The sequence below is a fragment of the Asterias rubens genome, chromosome 1, assembly GCF_902459465.1.
Source record: "Asterias rubens chromosome 1, eAstRub1.3, whole genome shotgun sequence".
Lineage (NCBI taxonomy): Eukaryota > Metazoa > Echinodermata > Asteroidea > Forcipulatida > Asteriidae > Asterias > Asterias rubens.
The window spans coordinates 27,826,393-27,853,644 of record NC_047062.1 but is presented as its reverse complement, the minus strand read 5'-3'; the positions used below and the strand labels follow the sequence as shown (position 1 = coordinate 27,853,644).

The 27,252-nt window shown below is 41.8% G+C and overlaps 1 protein-coding gene across 3 annotated transcripts in view; it reads right to left on the bottom strand.

Moving 5' to 3' along the window:
- Positions 1 to 27,252, bottom strand: part of LOC117289147 (clathrin heavy chain linker domain-containing protein 1-like) — a 67,252-nt gene that overhangs the window by 23,142 nt on the left and 16,858 nt on the right. For all 3 annotated transcript variants that reach the window (XM_033770152.1, XM_033770145.1, XM_033770160.1), the window contains 4 exons: positions 22,316 to 22,443; positions 18,814 to 19,005; positions 13,209 to 13,383; positions 11,064 to 11,266 (listed from right to left, as the gene is read on the bottom strand). In XM_033770152.1, the coding sequence (XP_033626043.1) occupies positions 11,064 to 11,266; positions 13,209 to 13,383; positions 18,814 to 19,005; positions 22,316 to 22,443 (698 nt within the window). The remainder of the gene's footprint in view (positions 1 to 11,063; positions 11,267 to 13,208; positions 13,384 to 18,813; positions 19,006 to 22,315; positions 22,444 to 27,252) is intronic.

Sequence of the window (27,252 nt, the reverse complement as noted above, 5' to 3'; positions counted from 1 at the left end):
CATGGAATGTCCGAACACTCATGGATAGAGAAAACACTACAAGGCCAGAGAGGAGGACAGCGCTCGCTGCAAGAGAGCTGGGGTGCTACAATATTGACGTAGCTGCCCTTTAGCGAGACACGGCTTGCAGAGGAAGGCTCAATGAGCTGAAAGGAGGATACACTTTATTCTGGAAAGGCAAGGGTGAAAATGAAGCCAGAATTCATGGAGTGGGGTTAGCCATCAAAACCACCCACCTACACCAACTTCCAGACCTTCCATTGGGCATCAGTGAGCAACTCATTAAACTCCGCATCCCCCCCTCAACACATCTCGTCATGTAAAAATCATCAGTGCATACGCACTCACTCTGGCTAGTAGCGTTGAAATAAAAGAAGGTTTCTACAGGGACCTTGGCTGTATAATTAAAACAACGCCACCTGGTGACAAATTTCTCCGTCTTGGCGATTTCAACAACAGAGTTGGCAGCGACTACAGAAATTGGAAAGGGATCCTTGGGCAACATGGCATTGGGGAAATGAATGAAAATGGCCTTCTACTATTGACCATGTGTGCAGAAAACGACCTTTCGATTATCAAACGGTTCTTCAGGCTTGCTGACAAATATAAGACAACCTGGATGCATCCAAGATCTAAACAATGGCATCTTTGTTTTCTTACGCACGAGGGAAACTGGTGATGTGAAGATCACAAGGACCATGCGTGGAGCCGTGCACCGTCTAGTAAGATCTTCCCTCGCACTGCACATAATCCCAATGCACCATATGAAGCCCAGGGTTGTCAGGCCATCTCTTAACGTCAATAAGCTGAGTCACATAGAACATCGACAGAGGTTTGCCCCCAACTTTGATGGTGAGCTGGAAACCCAATGACCACTGAGTGGAAGTACATCTCTAAAGTGGGACTAGTTCAAATCACTGGCGCTAAAATCAGCTAAATCAACACTTGGACTGAAAAAATGAGTCAGTTCAGTTTAAGTTTTTTTTTCCCCTTTCCCGTATGATATTCCCGGCCCCGATAATTTTTTTGCTGGCCTCCCCCCTACCCTGTCCCACCTTGTGCTCTTTCCCTTTCCCGTTCCATTATCTAACCTGTGCATCCGTACCGACCCATCCCCGCGATCCTGTGCGTTGGCATTGTTCTTTGCTTGCAACTGTTGCCCATAACTCAAGTTTTGTGCAGGTCCCGCGACTGGTTCTTTCCCAGTCTCGTTAATACCCGTTGTAATGTTCTCCAATTTTGTGCAGGTCCCGCTTGAGGCGGTTCTTTCTCCGTTTAACGGTTTGTTCCCCCCAGTTCAGTTTAATATTTTTCTGTCCCATATCCCATATCATCATAGTCCCTTTTTATTTTTTCCTTTCCCTACACCCCAGCCCTGATTTTTACCCATCTTTTTTTTTGCTGTTCCCCCGTCCCCCGTTCCACAGGCGTACCACTGTGTGCCCCTCCCTCCTCTCCAGTCCCACATCTAACTCGCGCCTTTGTCCCGGTGATCGCGTGCGTTGATTGTTTTTTGCATGGACTGTTTGCCGGCCCATAACTTATGTTTTCCTGCTAGAGGTTCTTTCCCCTTCCCACAGACGTACCACACTGTGCCCCTTCCGTCTCCCTGTCCCACGTCCTCTAATAACCCCCACCTTCAGCTCTGTCGTGCCTCCGTTATTTCCGATCCCAGTGGTGATCCCCTGCATTGTTCTTTGCTTCCACTGAACGTGCGAAACTACTGGACGCTCGCGCTATGACTGTGACATCACAAAGGGCGCCTGACAGGGATGAAATAACACAGACCCCCTGACAACCCAAGGATTGCCAAAAAGGCTTTGACTGTGATGTCACACACAACACAAACCTCCAAACCACGGGTACCCGAAATTGACCCCAGGATGCATCATTTCAGTAGGGTACAGGCACCACTTGACGTGAAAAAAACATGGCGGCGCCCATGCGATTTAAGCATCGTTAAAGTATAGAAGATGTAAGCAAAAGCCTAGACAAAGCAATTGCTATTTTTTATGAATTCAGCCCATTTGCTTTGTCTTGTCGAGCGTTTCCTTTTCGATTGGGTCGACTAATGAATGCTAGCAGGAGACAATGGGACTGTAGGGTCCCTCACTCAGCAGTGTGTTTGTAGCCTCCATCAGCCAGCAGTGGCTGGGAGAGCTGATCGGAGGGCTGCTATCGCGGCGAAGTAGTGTCACAGGTTGCAGTCTCCAGAGGACTCAGGCTGTCCTGGAGGGATGAAGGTCCATTTATTTCTGACACAACCTGTCCTACTTGACTCCCTAGAATTAACCTGGTAGTCGGGGCTCAACATAGCTATCAATAGTTGTCACTTTGACACTAGTAGTACTATAGTCACCCAAGCTAACTTTATAGCCCCTGTAACAGACCTTTCTTTACCTTGCTAGGGCAAGGTTGCCTTAACTCATGAACACTAGCAGGAGACAAAGGGCCTGTGGGGTCCCTCAATTGCAGCAGGTCAATCAGCTTCAGCGACCCACAGTGGCTAGGGGAGCTGACCAGAAGTCTGCTGCCGGCTGAGGCAACATAGTGTCACCGGTGCAGTCCCCAGAGGACTCGGGCAGGATAGCAAGACTGCAGGTCCCTCCATTTCCTGTCTAACTTCCTAGAATTACTCATTCTTACAAGCACAAAATCACTTAAAAACAACTTACGCAACTTTCTTACCTTACCAAGAGCGTCACTGTGTGGAGATATGCGCACTTAATAAGAAGCTGCTATTACTATTAATATTATTATTTCATCTCATCACAGCATGCAAAAGAAAGATCATATTTTCATTTGTGCTGGTAACTCCTCGAATCGGGCTCAGCTTAAAGCTTTAGATCTCGAGGGTCTTTCTCAGGATCCTAGCTGTTCCCAAAAGCGCCGCCTACTGCAACAAATCTATCCTCACATCCGTTCCTGTTCTGCCAGATGTTTCCCCAGTGTTTTCGGAATAATGCCGAGTGCTCCAACTACCATGGGTACTACTTTCACTTTCACCTGCCAAATCTTACGAAGTTCCCTGACCAGGTCTTGGTACTTTTGGATCTTGTCCATCTCCTTCAAAGCTACCCTTAAATATCCCGGCACAGCTATGTCTATAAGATGACACATCTTCTTTGCCTTTTCTAAGACTACCACATCCGGACGCCTATGTTTTATAACAAGATCAGTCCAAGAGGATCTTGACCTGGGGCCGATTTCACTAACGCTTTGCAATCATCGCAAACGCCGAAATCGATCGCTAAATCCAAAATCCATCGCTACTTAGCGATGGATTTTTGATAGCGCTTTCACTTAAACATTGCGATGAGAACACTCATCGCAAAGTTTTAGTTAGCGATGACAATTTTGCGATGACTCGTTAGTGGTCACAAAGTAAAAGTTCATCGCAAACTTATGATACATTGCGCCATTCTGTGCTAAGTTATATTGGTGTACGTCTTGACGTATAATTTGTCCGTGATTTCAAGAGTATATTGGCGCTACATTTAGCCTTGCGGTCTTTTACCTGGTAGACTCAGATTGCCGATGACAACTATCAGCAACGCACCTGCAGCAAAGAGAGCTTAAAATCGGTAAAAAGGAGATACTGGGTTTGATTATTTTGCTGGTAACTCCTCGAATCAGGCTCAGCTTAAAGCTTTAGATCTCGAGGGTCTTTCTCAGGATCCTAGCTGTTCCGTGATTTCAAGAGTATATTGGCGCTATATTTAGCCTTGCGGTCTTTTACCTGGTAGACTCAGATTGCCGATGACAACTATCAGCAACGCACCTGCAGCAAAGAGAGCTTAAAATCGGTAAAAAGGAGATACTGGGTTTGATTATTTTAACCATCATTTTGACTAAAATGTGGAATGTGTGGGCCTAGCCCTAGGCAAATTGACATTGCAGCCAATAAATGTCTTTTCCGATTTAATATCACTGCATGTAGGAGCTTATAGCCCTACCACTTTTCAGTGGCAACACTTTTGACAATCAGGCATTCAAAAATTAGTTATGTCGTTTCCCTTTTGACGTTCGTACAATGCTGGAAGGCAGTAAAGCTTAGTATTATGAGACAGATATTTACAGAATAATACATGTCAGAGTTTTCATCAATCCCAACGTTATAACAGATTTACAAAAATTGTTTATTAAAATCTAGAATTATAATAGAGGTCATAGGCCTATAAATTTTATTTAATGTAGTCTAAACTCTTTGTAAATGAATGCCTAGAATTTAAACATCGTCCACAATAGTTGTTAGTTCACATGCACAAACATGACACCGATTTACACAAACTGCACTTAATTATATGCCATTTCATTTCCAGCGACGACCGACGATTTTGTTGCGGGTTATGTCAAAGGTCACTACTTTTAGCCTCGTACAAAAACTTTATTTTCCTTTTTACGTCATCGCAATTGCGATGGCTTTAGTGAAACGCAAAATTAGCGACATCGCAATTGCGATGGATTTGAGGTTTGTGATCGCAAACATAGACGTTAGTGAAATCGGCCCCTGGTCGGTCTCTGCAACTTACTCTGGAACATGGTCGTACCATTTTGCCTTCACTTGGACACCCCACTTCTTACACAGATCCCAATGAATTCCCAACTTGTCGTGTCTACCTTTGTACTCCGTCTGGGCCATCTTACTGCACTTGCTGACAATATGAAAGACAGTCTCCTCCGCCTTGTTACACATTCTGCACATAGGAGAGACGTTCGCTTTCTCTATCCTTGCCTTAATTACATTTGTCCTCCGAGACTGGTCTTGCACCGCAGTAATCAAGCCCTCGGTTTCCTTCTTCAACTCTCCGCTCTTCAGCCAATTCCACTTGCTGCAGGCCACTTCTTTAGTACACCTCAAAGGAACACGTTGCCTTGGATCGGTCGAGTTGGTCTTTGAAAAGCGTTTGTAACTGTTTGTTACAAAATGCATATGGTTATAAAGATGATATAAAATTAGAATACAATGATCCACACAAATTTGCCTCAAAATTGCGTGGTTTTCCTTTTACTTTGCAAACTAACACGGTCGGCCATTTATGGGAGTCAAAAATTTGACTCCCATAAATGGCTGGCTTGTGTGGATCATTATATTCTACTTTTAAAACATCTTTCCAATCATATGCATTTTATAACAAACGGTTACAAACGCTTTTCAAAGACCAACTCGACCGATCCAAGGCAACGTGTTCCTTTAAAAACCTTACATGAAGTGGTTTGTTCTGCCAATCTTGGTGTCTTTCTTCTCTCCTTCAATCAATCAATCAAACGTAATTTGTATAGCGCCTAAATCAAAAGTTTGCTCAAAGGCGCTGAAGGCACAGAAGAAATAACAAGTCATTGATGGTAGGCCTCCTGAAACAAGTGGGCTTTAAGAAGTGCCTTGAATGTGTTGAGTGATGTTGTGTCCCTGATGTGATTGGGGAGTTTATTCCAGAGTTTGGGTCCATATACCGAGAAGGCTCTATCGGCAAAAGTGATGTGACTTGTTCTTGGAACTACAAAGTATGGTGAACAGGAGCTGTTTGACCGAAGGAGTCTCCGTTCAGCACCAACTTGCAGAATGTCTATGATGTAATGAGGGGCTTGTTGATGTAAGGCCTTGAACATGAGAACGATGACCTTGAAGTCGATCCTTTGATGGATTGGGAGCCAGTGTAGTTTGATGAGTTCCGGGGTGATAGAGTCGAACTTGCGCTTCTTTGTGATGAGTCTGGCAGCTGTTCGTTGCACATTATTTAGCCTCCTTTTGAGTTTTTGGCTGATTCCAATCAGAAGACTGTTGCAATAGTCGAGTCTTGAAGTGACCAAAGTGTGCACTGCAAGCTTGGTTGCGTCGACAGTCAGTAGTCTGCGGGCCCTGCCGATGTTAGTGAGGTAGAAGTTGGCAGTCTTGATGATGCTTGAAACTTGCGCGGACATAGTCATTGCAGGGTCAAACATGACTCCAAGATTTCTGACTGGCTTGGTTTCGACTAAGACATCAACTCCTGCAACTTTAACTGATTGAAGATGAAACTTGGCGAGTTGGGCTCTGAAACCGATCGCTATTACCTCGGTCTTGTCAGCGTTGAGTTTGAGAAAATTAGTTGACATCCAGGCCTGTACCTCAGTTATGCAGTCTTCGACTTTTGATACATTTTGAAGGACTTCAGAAGACTTGACAGGGCAGATAGATGTGTAAATCTGAGTGTCGTCTGCGTACATGTGTAGTTCCAAGCCAGGTTTACGAATGATCTGTCCAAGAGGAAGAGTATATATCAAAAACAGCAGGGGGCCAAGGACTGAACCTTGTGGAACACAAGACAGTAGCTCACGAGGTTGCGAAAAATGGTTGTTGATATGGAGACGTTGCGTTCTTCCAGACAGGTATGAAGCGAACCACTTCAGTGGAATATCCTGCACTCCCAGCAGTTCTTCCATCCGAGCTAGTAACACTTTGTGGTCGATCGTGTCAAAAGCGGCACTGAGGTCAAGCAGAACTAAAATGGTGATACCTTGCTTTTCCATGGTCCACATGATGTCGTTGTGAACCCGAAGGAGTGCTGTTTCGGTGCTGTGAAAGCGCTTGTATGCGGACTGCATGGGCTCATGAAGATGGTGATCACTCATGTAGTTGGTCAGCTTTTAGCGACAACTCGTTCAAGTACTTTGGATATGAAGGTCAGGTTGCTGACAGGGCGGTAATTCTTTAGAGTATTGGCATCCAAACTTGGTTTCTTCAGCAACGGTGTGATAACTGCAGATTTAAGACAAGATGGAACTACACCTGATTTGAGGGATGCGTTCACAATACTACTGATGGTAGGTATAAGAGTGTCCAGAATCTGCTTAACCAGCCAAGATGGTATTGGGTCTAGAACACAAGATGGGCTAGGTGACATCAGAATAATCTCGCCTACTTCTTCGTCGCAAGTTGTTGTGAAGGAATCCAAGGACGAGCCTAATCTGGATCGTGGAACTGCAACAGATGTGGCAGAAGAGAGGCCGTCTCTGATACACTGAATTTTGTCACTGAAGAATGTTGAGAATCGTTCTGCCAATTCCTCAGGACAGACATGATCTGGGAGCTTAGATGGCTTCTTCTTATGAAGGATGTCATTGATGATGCCAAATAGCTGCTTAGAATCATTACCACAGTTGATTATCTTGTCATTGAAGAAGCTACATTTGGATTTGTATAGTAGCTGGTTGTAGTTATTCTTGACTGCCTTGTAACGACAGAGGTCATCGTTAGATCGAGTAAGTAGCCATTTTCTTTCAGCTTTTCTGCGATTACGTTTAGCCAGATGCAGAGAATCAGAGTACCAGGGTTGCTTGGGACGTACTGGCACTGACCTAGTGGATGCAGGTGCATATTTGTCCAACAGGTTGGTGAGAACATTGTTGTACTGCTCTACAGCGTCACAAACATTAGAGGCAGGAGACGCCATGAGCTCTGAGGTAAGAATATCATCCTGGAAGGACTGTAGATTGAGAGATCGGAACTTCCTGGATGTAATGGTCTTCATAACTGGCAGTGGCTTAGCAATATCAAGATAGCAAGCAATGAGTCTATGGTCGGAGATTTGATCCAGGACATGGATGTTCTTGACTAAAGAGTCGGAGTCTCGGGATATCACAACGTCGAGCGTATGTCCACGACTATGGGTAGGGCCAACAACAGATTGCACAAAACCAGAAGATTCTGTTAGGTCGTTGAAGCGTTGTGTGTTGTGGTCATGGTGGTCATCCAAATGGAGGTTTAGGTCGCCAACGATAACCAAATCCCCTTTAGCAACAGTGAAATCTTGCATGACTTCTGAAAATTCTTCAAAAAACATTCCTGTAGTGAGTTGATTTTTGACAGAAGTTGGAGGTCTGTAGATTACCACAAGTGTGAAACACTTAGATCCTGAGGAGAACACAATTTCACAGTGCTCAAAACTCTTGATAGTCCGATCACTTGGGCTGCTTTGATGTGGTGATGTGGACACGACTTTAATGCCTTTTTTATAAAGTACAGCAATCCCTCCATGCGGGTCGCCGCCTCCACGTGGGACATTAAAGAGATCATAACCTTTGGGTGTCAGTGATTTGATGTAAAATTCATCACTTTCATCATCAGCAAGCCAGGTCTCGGTGAGGGCAAAGATGTCGATGTCATGTTCAACTACAATGTCAGAAATAATTCCATGGGTGGATTTGCTCTTAACCGACTGACAGTTCAGTGAAAACAGGGAAAGACCGTTGCAGTATTGGTTGGCTCGTGTTTGTAGTTTTGTTTTATGTTTCAGTCCAGCTTTCTTTCCTCTCCTTGTGGGCTTAACATTCAGTAAGCCTAGAGATCTTGCAGTTTGAAATGCATCATAGGGTAGTGGATGTCGGTGCCTTTGTTGTTTCACAGTGTCATTGATAAGTAAGAGTGCTTTTCTTGTATAGGTCCGTGCTTGAGTGGGTTGCTTAAGAAACTCCATGAAGAGGTGGTTGGATGACAATTGGAGTACACACAATAGGACAATGGTGGTCACTGTCCAACTGTTGACCATGGGCATGGTAAAATGGCTGTATCAGTGATTACTGTATGAAGTAGTGCAGAAGATAGAATGCAAAACGAGAATCTAAAAGATAAGAGTGATGTCCAATCCAGATTCACATCAGGAATTAGCCCAAAGAATCACTGATGATTAACAATCAACATGATGACAAATTTATTCAATTGAAGTGCCTGGTGCTTATAAAATTGTGAAGTTTTGCAGAGCACAGTTGAGAGTGCAGCCTCACAGCGCAACATCAAGATGGTCTTGTACTCATTCGGCCCAACTTCGTCCGCTTTCAAGTATTTCTGTGCTACTTTTAACAAGTTCTCCTCAGTTCTCCATGACAATACAAACTCCTGCACTCGATGTTGACACTGTCTACCTTACTCAGCAACCCCCTGCTGCCCTCCAACCTCGGAAGATAAAAATCTGCTCACAGTATCCGATAGACCGACCCAAGGACTTTACTTACCACGGCTGACACTTTGCCCGGCTTTTTCCTTGGGACCCGGCACAAAGCTGGGATACTCCACCCGTTTGACTCTTTTGTCGCTTCCATCACCTCATGGAAGTGTCGTGGCCGAGCGGTTAAGAGCACCGAATTCAAACTCTGGTGTTTCTGATCAGCAGAGTGTAGGTTCGAATCCCCAGCCGTGACACTTGTGTCCTTAAGCAAGACACTTACTTAACCATTGCTTTGTCCTTCGGATGGGACAGAAAGCCGTTGGTCCCATGTGTTGTGTAACGCATGTAAAAGAACCCAGTGCACTTATGGAAAAGAGAAGGGGTACGCCCGGTGTTCCTGGCTGTGGCTGCTTAATGCGCCGTAGCACCTTGTAAACCCTTATAATGTGCTAAATAATAGGGTCTCAGAATTCATCACTGTAATAACCTATCTTTCTGGAAGTTTGTATATACTCAGCGCCTTGAGTACCTTGTTTGGTAGATATGTGCGCTATATAAGACTTCAAATTATTTTTATTATTATTATGAAGCCTGTCCTTAATCTGTGCCTCCTCCTCCGTCAACTCTACACCATTCGCTTCGGCACTACCCTCCTCTTCCTGACCTTCAGGCAACCCTGGCTGTTCCACCTCATCCTCACTCTGCGAGCTAGCAGCAGCCGCCTCCTCCGGTACTTGGTGGCAACAACCTCCAATCTTTCCCTTTCAGCTTGTACTATCCTCTTCATATCCTCAATCTCCACGGTTGTAAACCACTATTACCGTTTGATAGTATTTATCTGGTCTCAAAACGCTGCTCACTAATCTCAAACATTCTTTTATCTTGCCATAGGCTTATCATTCTCCTTCTATATCCTCTCTTGTCCGGTTCACTATTAAGATAACATTCAATCGCTATTTTGGTAACGTTCTTACTCCATTTCCTTCTTGCAACGCAAATCCAGGGCCCAATTTCATAGAGCTGCTAAGCACAAAAATTTGCTTTGCATGAAATTGTCGCCTTGATAAAAACAGGATTACCAACCAACTTTCCACATGATTTTCAGGAGAAGCAAACAATAGCTGAACACCAGTAACAAGCGATATACAAGAAATGGAAATTTGGTTGGTAATTTGGTTGGAAGAAATTTCATGCTAAGCAAATTTTCATGCTTAGCAGCTCTATGAAATTGGGCCCTGTTGTGAGCAGTTTGTATCTGGTCTGGTAGTACCTGCTCAGGCATACCAACCAGATCGGGTGAAGGACTTCCTCTCTGGGAGTTTGTCACTGTTTCACCGTTGAGTATAAGCTCATTAGCACTCATCATGAACATCATAAATTATTGTGAGACAGTTTGTAATTTCAGAACTACATACAGCAACGCTGTAGAAGATCCAACCCTACGGAGACCACTAAACACTGGTTGTAATCAAGAAGTTCCAAAGGACGCGGATGACATGCGCGTCTGTTCACTGATTCAATACACACTGTGTAGTCTTCCAAAGTTTTCCAAATACGAAAATATTCAACGTTTTTCCTCCCAAAACAGCAACACGATGTTTTTAGTTGTCTTCAAACTTACCCTGTGGTGTCTACCAAGTAGTACCAACAAGGAGTTAACTTTTGGTGAACAACTGATAGCAGGAAACAATAGTTATCTTCTATAACATAGAGAGCCGATCTGAAGCAGTGTTCATTGTCTCGTCGCCATGCTATTAATATTATTATTAATATGTAATTATTAATAATTAATAATATTAATAATTATACTAATTATTAATATTATTAATTATTAATAATGCTATCAGTTTTTCACAAAAAGTTAACTCCTTGCTAATATTAACATTAATCTTGCCCCATGGTGTCAAAAATTCGGGGAAAATTTTAAAAAGCCGGAATCCCGGCAATAACTGGAAAACTGGCATCCCTGTTATTATTATTATTATTATTATTATTTTTTTTTTTTCATGTTATCACAGCATGCAAACAAAATATCTTATTTTCCTTTGTGCCTGTAGACCAACAAGTAAGTTTTAAAACCTTTAATAAGATATTAACCGTGGTATAGATTTTAAACAATTTTGAGCAAATTGAGCTTACCTTTGCCAAAGTCAGCGTTAGTTGCATAATCCATCATGGCTTGCACTTTACCCTGTTTGCACATACATACAGCGGCTTGTATGTGTGCTCCAACAATGGTATATACAGCTTCAGCCAATGGAAGGCATTGACCTACAGTCACTGTATTCTTTCCCTGAGTGTAATTATAGAGAAGATGACCAAGAGGTTCTGAACACGTCAATCTGAAACCAATACACAACAAAATTTCTATTATCCAAGTTGATATGGAAAGTAAAAACCGTAATATCCTGCGGATAAGATGCTCGGCCGATAAGATGCTCGACAAACAAAACAGTACCCCAAATTACAGATTTTTTTTTTAATGTCCAATGTACAAGGCGCCCCCGCAAGACAAGACGCAACATGTTAACTAACGTAGGCTTGCCGTATCGCAATTTTTCATTTCTGCTAGTTATAGGATCCCTTTCACTGCATACACAACAACATTTTCAACACATACGGGGGTCACTAACGTAAAGGGATTGTAATTTTGTTATCACGATGATATAAAACATCATTACTATTTTTTTTTCATTTTTTTTTTTTCATTTTCTTTTTAAAGATTTTTCCAAAACCATAGTTTTATAGTTTTTATTGTCACACAACGAGCGCGCAGACATGAACGTTTTCCCTACATTTCCAAATAAATGGACTGTAAGCTACAAGAGACAGCGAATGCTAGAGGGCGCTTTGCGCAATCTTTGAAGATGGCATTCTTTCGAAGATCGTGCGAGCAATAAATGGCAGCTTGCGCGAATTTCAAAAGAGTCCATCTTTTTAAATTGTGCCCAACATTATTGTTGTTATGCGGGCAGCAGCAGCACGGTTGTGACTTAGTTCTTCGGTGCCGTTACGTCGTTCTTCAAAGTTTTTGAAAACTACACAACACTAATGGTGCAGGCTTTATTTGAAGATACAAGTAAACAACAAGTACAATTACCTTGGACGAAATAAAGATATCATTTTACAGCATAAGTGTAAGATTTCACTCAGTTATCATCAAATCTAACTCAATTGTTATCAAACAAAGTGCATCAGAAAATAGAAAGCAGCGACTTTTTTTTACCTTTAAATCGGATAAGACGCGTCTTATCCACAAGAAAATACGGTAGACAAATCCCATCTACAATAACGTATAATTGGTTGGGGACTACATACATGGCAACCAGTGTAAATTCATACACACCACTTTGGGCATCCTGAACTGATTATGTTAACACAACTAAGGAAGCACTATTACGATGCAAGATAAACCCTATACCCTACAGTCTGGGAGCATTATGCGTCCCACACAATGCCAAAACAGCTGGCACAGGACTAGCCACATAAATTGGTCCAATCCACTCCGTATCCTTGGAAATCTTTTGCTTTATTTTTTTCGGGTTCCCTCAACCACCTATCAATAATAGATTGAAGGAACCCAACTTCGAAAACGAGCAAGTTATCTTACCTATTTTCCTGATGTGATATGATGACAGACGACATTGTTGTGATGTGTGGCTTAAGTGTCATTGATGAAACAAAAATAACCCCCAAGTTCCGAGTTTTCAGCGAGGGAGCTATCCGTAGTTCACGGTTTTTGTCAAGAGGCTATTGGAATAGTCCAGCCAAGATAACTATTGTGTTCTTTGTGAAATTTGTGGCTGAATGCATCTTTTCATTTTATTCACATAACAATTTTTGTTTTTAAAGCAACTATATACAGAACTGGTCTTGTTGCCTAAGCTTGTGCTAGATGTGAACTGGTTCAATTATGTGCAAACCTTTCTTTACTTTTAATGACCTACATGTACAATCAGAATCACATACATGTACATACAGAATCACATACATGTACAATCAGAATCACATACATGTACATACAGAATCACATACATGTACAATCAGAATCACATACATGTACATACAGAATCACATACATGTACAATCAGAATCACATACATGTACATACAGAACTTTGTGGTATATTTGGGGAAAAAGACCAATGACCTACATGTATAGCAGTGAAACCATACACTTCACACCAATCACAATAAATCAAACCCCTAACCTTTCATCCTGCAGATTTGCAGCCATGATTGGAAAATAACTTAATGCTCTACAAAATTATATTAAATGACAAACCTTTTTTGCGCAAGCCAATGCATGACAAGATCAAGCCTGTTTTCTGTTAAGGCACTCTTAACACATTCTAATGATGTTTCAGCATTAGGTAATGAAGCTACAGCTGGTACTGAGGCCATGAGTGCCTCACAGTAAGCAAGAAGAGGTGATGTCTTGCCAGGCTTTGCATGAATTGCTGAAAAAGAAAAATAACAAATTCAAATTATATCTTAACCGCGTGTCATGGCCTAGCGGTTTAAAAGAGCTCCAGATTCAAACTCTGGTATTTCTTATCAGCAGAGTGAGGGTTCAAGTCCCAGCCGTGGTGTCCTTAAGCAAGACACTTCAGATGTGACGTAAAGCCGTTAGTCCTGTGTGTTGTGCAATGCATTTAAAAAAATCATAACTCAAGAAGTACAGAAGCTATTCCAACAATTTATACCTCATCGGAGAGGTCTTACAAAAAGCTTTAAACAATACACAGAGTTCATCAACATTTGACTTTGACATTTTGTTCAAACTACGTATTTCCCCATTGGTAGTGCACAAAGAGACACACATACAATGTGTAGTTTGTGCAGTAGCGCAGAGTCATGCTTCTGTGCTCATCCTTACAGCCTGCTATGTAGCTTCGAGTAGTCGGTTCTCTAGGCGTTTTCAACATACATTTCCCTTTTGTTCAGTCTCTTCTACAGTCGTCAATATTTCATAGGTTCATATTTCATCAACCACATAAGCTATTTTAAGAATCTATTCATCATATAAAAGGGCTTTTACGTACTTCACAAAAATGGATATGTTAGCAACCTTTTCTAGACCTTTTTACCTGTCTGTAATTGCCGGTAATTCTTTTTAGAAAAGGCGTTTTTAATGGCTTTAAGGTTGAAAATGCTAACAAACCAAGAAAATCTCTTCAAAGTCATGAACTTGATTCTCAACAGAAAAGTCGACTCCCCCTTCCCTTGCCATGATAGTGATCAAGAGCTTGCTGATGATTTTGGACACTTTGAGTTGAAAATTAGCAACATTGATCAACAAGTAAACCAGGCTATTTGCTCTACTCTGACTGAAACTAGACCAATCTCAGAGAGCAGGATGTTTCACACCGAACTCTCCTGCTTTATACCGTTGCTTACAAGGGATGTGTGTCAACTCATGAAGAAAGCTCCAAATAAATCCTGCCAACTTGATCCTCTACCGACATGGCTACTCAGGCTTTGTGATAACCATGTTGTGGATGCTATCACTACCATTATCAACAACTCACTTACCTCGGCCTGTGTACCTCAAGACTACAAATTAGCTGTTGTCAAGCCACTGCTAAAAAAAGCTGGGCTACCACTGGTCAAGGAAAGCTACCGTCCTATTTCAAACTTACCTTATGTTTCCAAATTGATCGAGCGAGCAGTGTTGGACCAGCAATCGGCTAACCGGGTGGGTCAAAGTACGGAGACTGCACTTTTGGCGGTGCAATATGATGTGCTCATGGCCATGGATAGGCAGGAGGTAGTTGCTTTGATCCTTTTAGATATGTCTGCTGCTTTTGACACAGTGAACCATACTATCTTGCTTCAACGAATGTCAGACAGACTTGGAATAACATCAAGCGCACTAAAATGGTTTCATTCCTACCTCACTGATAGGATGCAGCAAATACGTGTGAATGACTCGCTCTCGCTGCCATTTCCCCTCTCCTGTGGTGTTCCACATGGTTCGTGCTGGGCCCCTTTTTGTTTACCATCTACACTTCACTATTGGGAGAATTGGTAACGCAGTATGGACTTCGTTACCACTTGTACGCGGATGATACCCAGCTTTACCTGTCATTCAAACTTTCATCTAATTCGACCGTTCCCTGTTTGAACAGAACTGAAGAGTGTGTTGGGAAGATTCAGAAGTGGATGGTGCTAAACAGACTCAAGCTCAACAGTAATAAGCCTGAATTTTTGCTCATTGGCACCCACCAACAACGTGCCAAGATTCATCAACCAAGCATCGATTTACCCAACTCTACTATCCTGCCCAAAGACCATAATCGCTACCTCGGTATCGTCTTCAACTCATCACTAGGTTATCGTCTTCGACTCATCCCTGGGTCAGTCACTTATAGGTCATCTTCAGATACATCTCTACTCAGGGTCCCGGCAGTAAGTCTAAAATCAGCTGCCGAAAGAGCTTTCTGCCCGGTGGCACAACAGTCGTGGAACAGTCTTCCTGCAGACTTAAGAAATGTGAACTCCATAGCTGTTTTTAAATCTAGACTTAAAACTTATCTTTTTAAATCTGAATATAACTAGACTTTTTATTTCTTGTGTATAGATTGATCAATGCATTTCTTGCTGTGAATTGTACATGTACCTTTTGTACTTTTTAAAGTTTTTGCCATGTTTTATAAATGTCATCTGTTTTTGCTTTGTTTTGCTTTTAATAATGTTTAGTGTTTTTTGCCTTTTAATGTACAGCGCCTTTGAGCAATTTTTGGGATATATGGCGCTTTATAAATGCTGTTATTATTAATATTATTGTTACAAAAATCGAGTACAGCAACACAAGAAATCAAATCCAGCTGAATGGTACAAACACATCAAAATCATGACAATGGACAAAAAAGATACGACTATCAACCCTCCTCCTAGTGTTAATGCAGGTAACCCTAAAGACGTGGCAAATAGCATCAACGACCAGTTTTGCTCCGTCTAATCACCTCAAGCCACTCTCCACCTCCGAATTAGCTTTGACTGCCCTGACCCTCTTCCAGCCCCTTTTGTACACAAATACCAAGTCTATGCAGCACTCAAGAAGATAAAGTTGGGGAAATCTAAATGCCCAGATGGCATCTCTGCCAGAATAGTACGAGAGTTTGCCTGTGAACTTAGCGACCCCCTGACAGATATAATTAATCAGTCTTACAAGGATGGAGTTGTCCCACACCAATGGAAGAAAGCTATGTAGTCCCAGTACCCAAAACCAAACCAGCAATCTGGGACAAATTAAGACCCATATCAATGACTGACCTCTTCGCTAGGGTTTATACGGAAGGCTTTGTCACTACCTGGTTACTGGATGAAACTCAGAGTAAGATCGATCCAAACCAATACGGAAATCGTAAACGTCGCACTACCTGGTGAAGTTGTTGGACACACTTCATAAAAACAGTGAACACCCAAGCAATGTTAGCACAGTTGTCATAACAGACTTCAGCAAAGCATTTGACTGTGTTGACCACACCATACTTATTAACAAGTTCATAGAATTAGGTGCTCACCCCTTAATAATAAAATGGATATCTAGTTTTCTGAGCTCTAGAGATCAGTGTGTCCGATACCATGGGGAAACCAGCGACTGAAAAACACTTTAAGGTGGAGTCCCGCAAGGAACATGTCTTGCATTCCAAGTACTTGTCAACGATGCAGCCAACGACACCCAAACTACAGCGCTGAAGTATGTCGACGACCTAACACTGGTTGGGCAAAGCAACCGTAACACTCCATCGAGAATGCAGCATGAACGTGATAATCTTGATTAGTGGGTTAACAACAACTAGAAATTTAGAGTTTGTAAAACAAATGTCATAAAGTCAGAATGTCTGTGTTTTATTTTAGCTTAGAAAAATCAAAATTAACAACTACAAAGATGATTTTTGTTTGTAAACAAAAACCAGGTGTTGGGCTATCTATGGGTCAGCGTTTGATCCTATAAAAAGAGTGTTGTTAATAGCTCGTCAAAATGCAAAGAAATCCAAATGAAAATGTATTCTTGATGTGTAATACGGAAAGCATCAAGAGGTGTACATTTCAACCTACAAGCCGATAAATAACCCTTTTTCAAATCATTTATCAGGCACTTCAAGTTTAGACAGGTCAAACGGTCAAGAGAAGGTCACCAACATATCCATTTTTGTGGATATAGCCCTTTCATGTGATGTATAGGTTGTCAAAATAGCTAATGTGGTTGAGGAAATATTAACTTATGAAATATTGACTACTGTACTAGAAACTAAATAACCAAAAGGGAAATGTATGATAAAAATGCCTTGAGAACAGACTATACACGAAGCTTCAAAGCATGCTCTACGGATGAGCACCAGAGCATGACTCTGTTGTAAGTTATCTGTGTGTCTCTTTGTGCACTATGAACGAGGGAAATACGTAGTTTTAGTACTGTGCAGCGTTTGCTATGTTGTAAAAAGATTTGGCAGGTATGCAAGTGCTAGTAGTACTTGTTACATACATGTATAAGTGGACAGAGTGGTCAGTGGTAGGGTGGTAAAGAGGAAAAAGTGAAAGTATATTCAGAGTACCATTTTTGAAAATCGTTGGATCCTTGAAAATGTAATTTGTGAAGCATACCGTTGGATCCTTGATAATTTGGAATATTAAATTACTGTGACACAAGGCGTCAACAATTGTTGATTTATTGATAAATTTGGAATCAGCGAATCACTAACTGAGATTTTGTTTGACTTATTTTTGAGGATCACATTCATTGAATTTTTAAGGGTGAATTTTGCAGCTTTTTCTTATGTTTATGGAATTGTTTTTAAAGCTTCCTTTGCTGGAATTGTTGTTAGTAGCACACTAGTAGATTGCATACACTTATTTCTTCAATGGAAAAGATCTACATAAGTTATTTCCATCTTGTATTACTTTTATTGTATTATTTCTTTTTTTCTATGTGAACTGTTTTTGTTTAAGTTGGATTTGTGTTATTATTTCTTTTCGGTTTCCATCTTGAAATTTTGTTTGCCATTACAATTTGGAGAATTGGTTTTGATGAAATATGACCAGGCTGTTCAGCTGCAGCCATTTTTTTTTTTTTTGCTTGTGTTTTAAAAGCTGTCATGACAGAAATTTGAAGCTGAACAAAGCCACACTGAAGCAGGTGCCAATCATATGTCAACTCATCACAGCAGCAGGTCTAAAATACTTTTTTTAATACTGTAGCATAGTTGTTTCATTCTATAATAATTTGTGTGCACTCCATATTATTTTATAAACCAACCCTAAACCTTAACACCCAATGAATGGTTTAAAATAAAATAACCTCACTGGTAAAGTTTATATCAGTGCAGGTCCCCAAATTTGTCAACGTAATACTGTCACCCCCACCCCTCAACCTCCATGTATAAATTATGTGACAAAACATCATCAGTTTTGATCGTTTTCTCTGAGTCATGAACAGTAACAATATGGGAAGTTATTTACTCACCCCAGAACCTGTAATTAAAATATCAAAGGCCTTTAATAATTATAACAAACTGAATGGTTTGTGAATCTAATAACATGTGTCAAAAAAAAACTATACGCTTTTGAAATGGCTGTCGAATTAAAAATATATGATTTGGGGGGAAATGGTTTATGTATGGATAGCTAATGGTCTCAACTTTCATAAGACACCAACAAGTCTGGAAATAATTCATGCTTGAGTGGGCACTGCTCACTTTTGTAAAGGGTATGAAAATTAGGTTGCGCAGGAATTAGCCTTCCTGTTTGCTAGAGGTAAGTCTTGAATCCCTAAGCTAACCATACATATAAACCTTTTCCCCCCAAATCCTATATTTTTTTATTCAGCAGCCATTTCAAAGTGTATAGTTTTTTGGGAGACACCCTGTAGAGTTTTGTTTTACCTCTAAATCTTGTTAGAGTCTCTGAGTTTCTTAAAATTCCTTTAGGGCTGTTGGCAGCATGCATTGCAGCTTGAATGTATTGACCATCTTCAAACAAATCATTGAAGTGTTCAATGTACTCCAGAAGCATCTCTGCTTCTCTTTCTTTGCTTGGGTCGTCATCATCAAAAGTGGACGATGCTGTATCTCCACCTGTATCATGTGGAAATTAACCAAAGTTATCAAATAAACAGAAAAAGGAGAGGATAAATCAGACGTGATGGAAGCTGTTTGTTAGTTAGTACTTTATTTTTCAGACAAACCCATTGCCAGAGGGCTAGATCATTCGTCTTCTTCAGTTGGGATTAAGGAAATGTACTAATCTGTTAACACTATTTAAAGGTACATTTTCTGGTTTATGATGCACAATTGAAATTACATTTCCAAATGCATACACATGCATTTGCTGACATCATCACTTCCATAGCAGCCATTCATTAACACTTTATTGAGCTTTTTATAAAGTGTGCAGTACACTGTACATGTAAAATTTGTGAAAAAGCTCATTTCACTATTGAATTAGACTTCACTTTGGGAGATTCTTATACATTTGCTACTAATACCAGCAAAACTGCAGTGATGTTCTGGTGAACAAAAATGCATAGATTTGTTTTAATTTTTGTGATGCGATCAAGCTACATGAGTCGTTATGGGGCAATTTCATAAACAATTTTAATATGTTTTTTTTTTATTAAAGTGCCAAAATGTTATTTTACATTGGCGACTTCCTTTCTGATGAATTATATCACTAAGTGGTTGCAATTAGCATGGGAATAAAATTTCCAGATGAACTTGCCAGAGAAAGAAAAAACAACGAACATTTTAAAACGTTGTTTGCGTACGTTTCTTATGTGGAAAGTTTGGCAAACAAGTTCTCTCTACTTTTTTGTCATCTCAATGGCGAAAAATACTACAAAAGTGGTTGAAACAATCACAGCATCCCTTTGAAAATAAAAAGGAGTGTCTCTGTTAACTAGAGATAACTTCTGCACCTCAAACCCTTTGAAAATACATGTACCTACCATATCACAGTTTTCCAAGTGTAAAAACACCATTAAGTTTAGTGTGAAAAAGCAGGTCTTCATTACTGTGTACATTGAGTGTGCGATAAACGGTACATACAATATGTATAAAAACACATCCTTCCAAGGGTACATGTAATGGAGGGATTTAAAGACCAACAACTTCCTCTTTCTGTCACTTTTGTTGACATCACAAAAGCCTTTGACTCCATCAACAGAGCTGTAATGTATTCATACTATGTCACTATGGTATACCCAATGCTGTGGTCAGTGCCATTCAAGCCCTGTATGTGAATTCTCAAAGCGCTGTAATGGTAGATGGAAATCTCTAAGTCTTTTGATGTATCCACTGGAGTTCTGCAGGGTGATGTACTTGCTCCTTTCATGTTCATCATAGTCGTTGACTACCTCCTAAAGAAAGCCACAGCTGGTCTGCATTCTGCAGTAGTAACACATCCCCGGCAGTCTAGGAGATATTCGGCAAAGCTGCTTATAAGTCCAGCTTATCACTGGCTCAGGAACAGTTATCCAGGACAGCCTCAGCAGCAAAAGATATTGGGCTAGTTATCAGTGGACCCAAAACAGAATACATCACATCAAACTGTGACCCCAACCTGCACTCCATGTCTATATGGCAAGCCATCAAGCATGTGACTGATTTCAGATATCTGGGATCTACATTGTACATGTATGGTGGCAACCAGCGCAACAGATCTTAAAAGACGTAAGGCACTTGCTTGGACGGCTTTTTGGAAGTTGGAGCAGCTGTGGAGGAGCCCCTCCTTACCCATTGCCATCAAAGTGAGGTTGATCAACACAATGTGCATCACAGTTCTCCATGGAAGGCATGGAAAGTAAAATAAATGCTTCTGCTACCTCTTGATACCGCATTATGCTCAACATCAAGGGTACTGACCATGTCACCAATGCCACCATCTACTCTATGACTAGCTCAAACCCTCTTGTGGAGCGTGTAAGAAATCGTCAGCTCAAGTTCCTTGGGCACGTACTGCGGACGCCAGATGATGAGCTTGTCAAGGTTTATGCCCTATACAGGAAGGCAACGCACATCATTCCTGACATATGTACAAAGTCTACTTGGAGGTAATGGTGGCCAGCCAAATCTCCACAAGAATGGAGGGGAAGAGAAGCAGGGGTAGACCAGCAGTGAGATGGACAGATGACATAAAGAGGTGGACCGCATCAGTAGAGACGCCAGTAACCACCATGGCAGAGAACACGATAGTACAGGGAAGAATGGAGGGGAAGAGAAGCAGGGATAGACCAGCAGTGAGATGGACAGAGGACATAAAGAGGTGGACCGCTTCAGTAGAGACGCCAGTTACCACCATGGCAGAGAAGACGATAGTACAGGGAAGATTAGAGGGGAAAAGAAGCAGGGGTAGACCAGCAGTGAGATGGACAGTTGACATAAAGAGGTGGACCGCATCAGTAGAGACGCCAGTTACCACCATGGCAAAGAGCACAGATGGTTGGAGGGCTAATATGAAGGCCATAGCAGCACAATTCAGTGCCAACTGACCAATGATAAGAAGAAGACAATAATAATAATAAAAATACAAAGCACTTATGTAGTCTTCTAACTAACCAGAGAAAGTAACACAATGCTTAACACAAATTAAACGCAAGCAAAAAGGATTAATAAGCAAAACTGATGAGTGATTAAATTTAAACAAGCAATTTTTGAGAGATTTTATTAAAGTAGCAAGGAGCCAAATAGGTCATGCTGTGGCAATTTTCGTTCTGCAGTATGGAATGAAAAATGTACAAGATCATGTGCGAGGAGTTTTTGAAAAAACAATGTCTGGGGTTAACTTTGTCTCAAAGCTCTTCACTTGGCCCACCTGCTTGCATATATCAATGCAGCTTTTAGTATGTTATGTCAAGCAAAGCTTGCATAATACTGCTTGTTTTGTGCAGTATGCATTGTATTAATTTATATCAGCCTACTAGGCTCAATAGGGTTTGCAATAGACCGATTGCGCTCCATGCGTCACGTGACCTACATGTATAGTGGGTATTAAATGTAAACAAACAGGGCGTACTGCATATAAACGTGCATTCATAAATACCTCAGACACTTTCGCTATCCCTATTGGTGGAGAGCGCGTCATGTGGGTGTGTATAAACCTTTGTTTATGACCAGTAAAAAGTGTTGAAACATGGGCATGACACACGAGCTTGCACCTGTTCTTATAGAGACAGTTTCTTCATTCCTATTGGTCGAGAGCAACGGCTGAAATAGCTGTGCCACATCAGAAAAAGTTGCTACTGTGTAAATGTATTGCATAGGTTAGCAAGGAAATTGGGTGGCCATCTTGTATGTTCACAATAGACTTGTATTGTTACGTCATTAGTTTCTTGGCAGTAAGCACTGGAGGTTTAGAAATTCTATGAAATTTGGCCCAGATAATACTCACTTCTTGAGCTCATCTTTGAGTTAGAGCGAGTCAGTGCATGAATGATAGCCTCTACCGGTGTATGTCCCATTGGAGACTCCTTACAATACATTCTTAAAGCATCTATGGACACACGAAGTTTTAAGCACCTTCAAAAATGAAAAAAAAAAGGAAATGTCACTATAATTTCAAATAACAGGATACAATAGACATTTGCTTCAACTTCTTTTGAAATGGAAATCATTACAAAAACAGTATTCCTCACACATGTGACCCACGCCATCCCCACCCCCACAAAGTTGCGGCGCGGCATGGGCATGCTAGCTTCCTCTTTTCTCATGCACGCTCAATTACAAGGAAGTAACGAGGATGCTATGCAAGTAAGTATTCATTTTTAGACCAACTCCACTCTGTTTGGGGGGAGAGGGGGAGTCTACTTACCTGTAGAGCCTCTATATTAGCAGACTAGCATCGTAAGAAGGTGATAGGTACATGAGATGCTACTGCTTGTTCACAGAGGTCTAGTGTACTCCCACAAGGGTAAGCCAGTGTGAGAGGAAGTGTTACACAATAAAATAACACCCTGGAAAAGGGGAGATTTTAAGTATGAATTCCAGAACAATCTGTCCCTCTTTGTATGAGGGAAATGAAGCCCAGTAGGTGTACATGTATGCCTATGCTTGCTACACACAGAAATATTCAGGTGAACATAAGACGTGAGCTAGTTTCAGTATTTTATCAGGGGTAATAATTTTGGAAGCGCTTGAGACATGGTGTATAACTTTTGTTATTATTATTATTTTATTTTATCACAGCATGCAAAAGAAAGATCATATTTTTATTTGTGCTGGTAACTCCTCGCGTCGGGCTACGTCCCGTAGCCTTACATCTTGAGGGTCTTTTTTAGGATCCTCACTTTTCCCAAAAGCTCCGCCTTCTGCAACAGATCTATTCTCACTTTTGTTATTATTATTATTATTATTTTATCTTATCACAGCAAGCAAAAGAAAGATCATATTTTTATTTGTGCCGGTAACTCCTTGAGTCGAGCTACGTCCCGTAGCCTTAAATCTCAAGGGTCTTTCTTAGGATCCTCGCTGTTCCCAAAAGCGCCACCTTCTGCAACAGATCTATTCTCATATTTGTCCCTATTTCGTCCAGATGTTTCCCCAGTGCTTTCGGAATGGTGCCTAGCGCTCCAACCACCACAGGAACGACTTTCACTTTCACCAGCCAAATCTTACGAAGTTCCCTGACCAGGTCTTGGTACTTTTGGATCTTGTCCATCTCCCTTGAAGCTACCCTTAAATATCCCGGCACAGCTATGTCAAAGAGATGGCACATCTTCTTTGCCTTAAATCTAAGACTACGACATCCATACGCCTATGTTCTATAACATGATCAGTCTGAATGTTAAAGTCCCAGAGGATCTTGACCTGGTTGGTCTCTGTAACTTTCTCCGGAACATGGTCGTACCATTTTGCAGTCACTTGGACACCCCATTTCTTGCACAGATCCCAATGAATTACCTTGGCCAACTTGTAATGTCTACCTTTGTACCCCCCTTCTGGGCCATCTTACTGCACTCGCTGACAATATGAAAGACAGTCTCCTCCGCCTTGTTACACATTCTGCACACAGCAGAGACATTCGCTTTCTCTATCTTTGCCTTCATCTGGTTGAACTGTAGGTCCAGGCTGCCACCCCCAGGGCTGGGCAGTAGAGGATGGAGAGTTATTAGCTGGTAGTATGGCTTTGACGATCCATCAAGAAATTGTACTAGCCTGGAGTGTTGTGATGAAGAGTTGTGTAGTGTTCCCATGCAGCTCCTTGGTACGTGCAGTGTAAAATTTGAGAATCCTAACGGGGCACCAAAGTTTGTCTTCTGTGACACTAGAGGATGAAGTCAAACTCGGGACGAAAATGTCTGGAGGGGAAAAACTTTGTGATTGGTTCTTGGTTAGCAAGTTGATACAAGGGAAAAGACGAACACCTCCATGTTCCCAAGGCAAGTGGCCAGGTTCTATAGAAAGAGCATGGAGTTCACTTCTGCGGCGAGTTGTGGAGGCTACTAGAAGGAAGACTGTCTTGACTGTGAGGTTGTGTAGGGAAGAAAAACCAGCTGGTTCGAAGGGAGCCTTCGTCAGTCTGTGGAGGACAGTGATGAGGTCCCAAGAAGGAGTTAGCTTCTTAATAGGTGGTCTCTCTAAAAACATGCCTTTTATTAGTTGAGAAATAGCAGTATTATGGAACAGGGAAGAGCCATTGTCGAACCCGTGATGAACTACTGTGATGGCTGATCTGTAGCATCAAACGGTGTTAATCTGGAGGCCAGAGTGGAAGACATGAAGTAGAAAATCCCCTATGACAGTTATAGACGCAGAATAGGGATCGAAACCTTCCTTGGTAGACATACATTGTAAGAAGACATAAGACATAAGAAAACTTTATTGATCTCCAAAAGAAGAAATTGCATTGCTCACACAAGTTTTTAAAAACACACCAAATATTAAAATGTAACAACAGGCAGATACAAAAATAGCACAAGATACAACGCACAAGGATTTAAGAATAAAAAAACATATATACGCCAATATAATAACAATATAAAAATATAGAGAATAATTGATGTTAAAAATATGCAAAGCGTTAAAAAACGTAATACCCATGGGGACAAAAGAGCGAAGATGACGGTTAATGCAGTCTCATCCTACCACTTCTTGGAATATTATGATCAGTAAGTTCACCATGAAGCGGGTGGCATTTATCGTCTAAAATACGACGAAACAGACTTGTCACCTGCTCCTGGTGAAGAGAGTCCACCGACTGCAAACACACCCCTGCAAACACACCCCTGTCATTCTCCCTACTTTCCTCACCAGACTAACATCCTATCTTTATCCCTTTTCAAAGCGTTCCCACCCCAGCCCGGTACACCATCTAAAGAAATATTGTAGTCGATTGTCATACGTTCTTCTGGTGGAAGATCGTCTACATTTAGCTGCAAGGGCAGTAGCATCTTTAGAAAGGCCAGCCGCTCGGAGGGAAGACTTGATAGCATCCAAGCACAAAGATGAAGTCTGTCTGGATCCAGACGCAGCATTTTGGACACAGATTGTGTGAGAAGGTCTGGTCGTTTTGGCAGAAGTTGAGGGAACCAAGGTTGCCTGGGCCAGAGGGGGACTATTAGAATTATCTTGCATCCCTCTTGGTCGATCTTTGATAAGACTCTGGGAAGGAGGGAGATTGGGGGAGGGGGAGAGACGCATAACCAAGAAAGCCCGACCAGTTGTTGTTTAGGGAGTCTGTGGCCCAAGCCTGTGGGTGAGCATGTCGAGTGCAAGTTGATTGTCGAGGTGAGAAGCAAAGGGATTCAGTGTGGATTGTCTAGGATGTTGAAGATCTGCTTGACCACGGGGCGATGGAGGGACCATTCGGTTGGGATTGCTCTCCTTCGTGAAAGGGCATCCAATATGATGTTCTCCTTCCCGGTGGCTCGCTTGTAGAGAGATTTGGCGGGAATGCACAAAGTGAGTAGGCTCCAGGTAAGTATGCAAAGGAAAGAGAAGCGGGTAACCCCCCTGACGGTTTATATAGGAGACCACAGTGGAGTTGTCTGTCTTCACAAGGACTAAGTGGGACTTCACTCTGTTTGTAGCTGATTTGAGGGTCTTTTGAACGGCCAGGAGTTCCACCAGATTGTAGGATTCATTCCTCAAGAACTCCGCAACGCTTCGGTGAAGGAGAGGCTTTGCCCGTTGTCACGTTGAGGACGAAGGGATGATTAAGGCAGGAACTAAGCAGTCATTGGCCTTTAGGTCCACGTGACCCTTGTTGCTTGAAGGAGCGAGAGGGTTTGTATGAAGAAGAGCTATTTTGCTGAGGCTGTCAACGAAAACTGGGTTTGTTCAGAGTCCGAGTGAAGGAGACTTTGGCTTGTCGAGGTTGGTTAAGGGTATGAGTTACGAAAAGAACTACAGCGACTCTGGTTTCCCTTGTCTGATGCCCGAGTAAGGGAAGAGGAAGACTTACTAGAGGAAGGGCGTCGCAAGTCGATTCTTTCTTTTTTCTTGAGTTGTTTAGCCTCTTTAAGCATAACTTCCTCAAATTTGTTGTCAAACTGGCGTCTCTAGAGCCTTAGGAGGGCCAGAACATTTTGGGTGTTTTTTTCTTTGGATGAGAAAAAATGCTTTTTCCATGATGTCCGCCGAAAAAGCAGCAACAGGGAGCAGAAAATAAGGCAGGGGGGAAGGCCTAGCTGACTTCCTCCGGAAAGAGGAGCGAGTTGTTTCTACAGGAGGAGGCCTTGCACGTTATCAAGCGCGAGAGACAGACTCACATACACACGTGGTGTTGCGCCTCCCACAGGAAAGAAGCAAACTGCAATATAATTGCATCATCTTCATGCATATCTCTTGGCTTGAATAAGATTTTATCCCAACTGGGAACCTGCGTTTATTGCCTGAATAAGATTCTGGCCAACTCATTATGTGATGATCAGGCAGACCTTCATGTCTTTCCAAGTGCAACCTTAGCAACCTTCTTTTTAATTTGGGCCCTATAATGGACAAAAGTCTACACAGACAGGCACACAATTTTTAACAACAAAAAATTCTGACATATTGCTATACCACTGACAGTACTGGACGTACGGTCGGTTGGTCAGCAGGTTTTCGCCCTGATCTTTACAAATATCGACATCCAAAACCATAGGCCGAGGCCAAGACCTAGTCACAGCAATCGAGGCCAAGGCCACAGTCTCCAAGGCCAAGGCCAAGGCCAACCAATGCCAAGGCCAGCTTAATTATTTTAATATGTATGCACACACATACAAGTAGAAGAAAAAAAAACGTATACGCCAAAGTGATACTTTGAAACGGTTTTGTTATTTCACTGATGACGATACAATTAGCCTGAAAAACTGCCAGCATTTACTTGTAGGGACACGTTGCATTGGA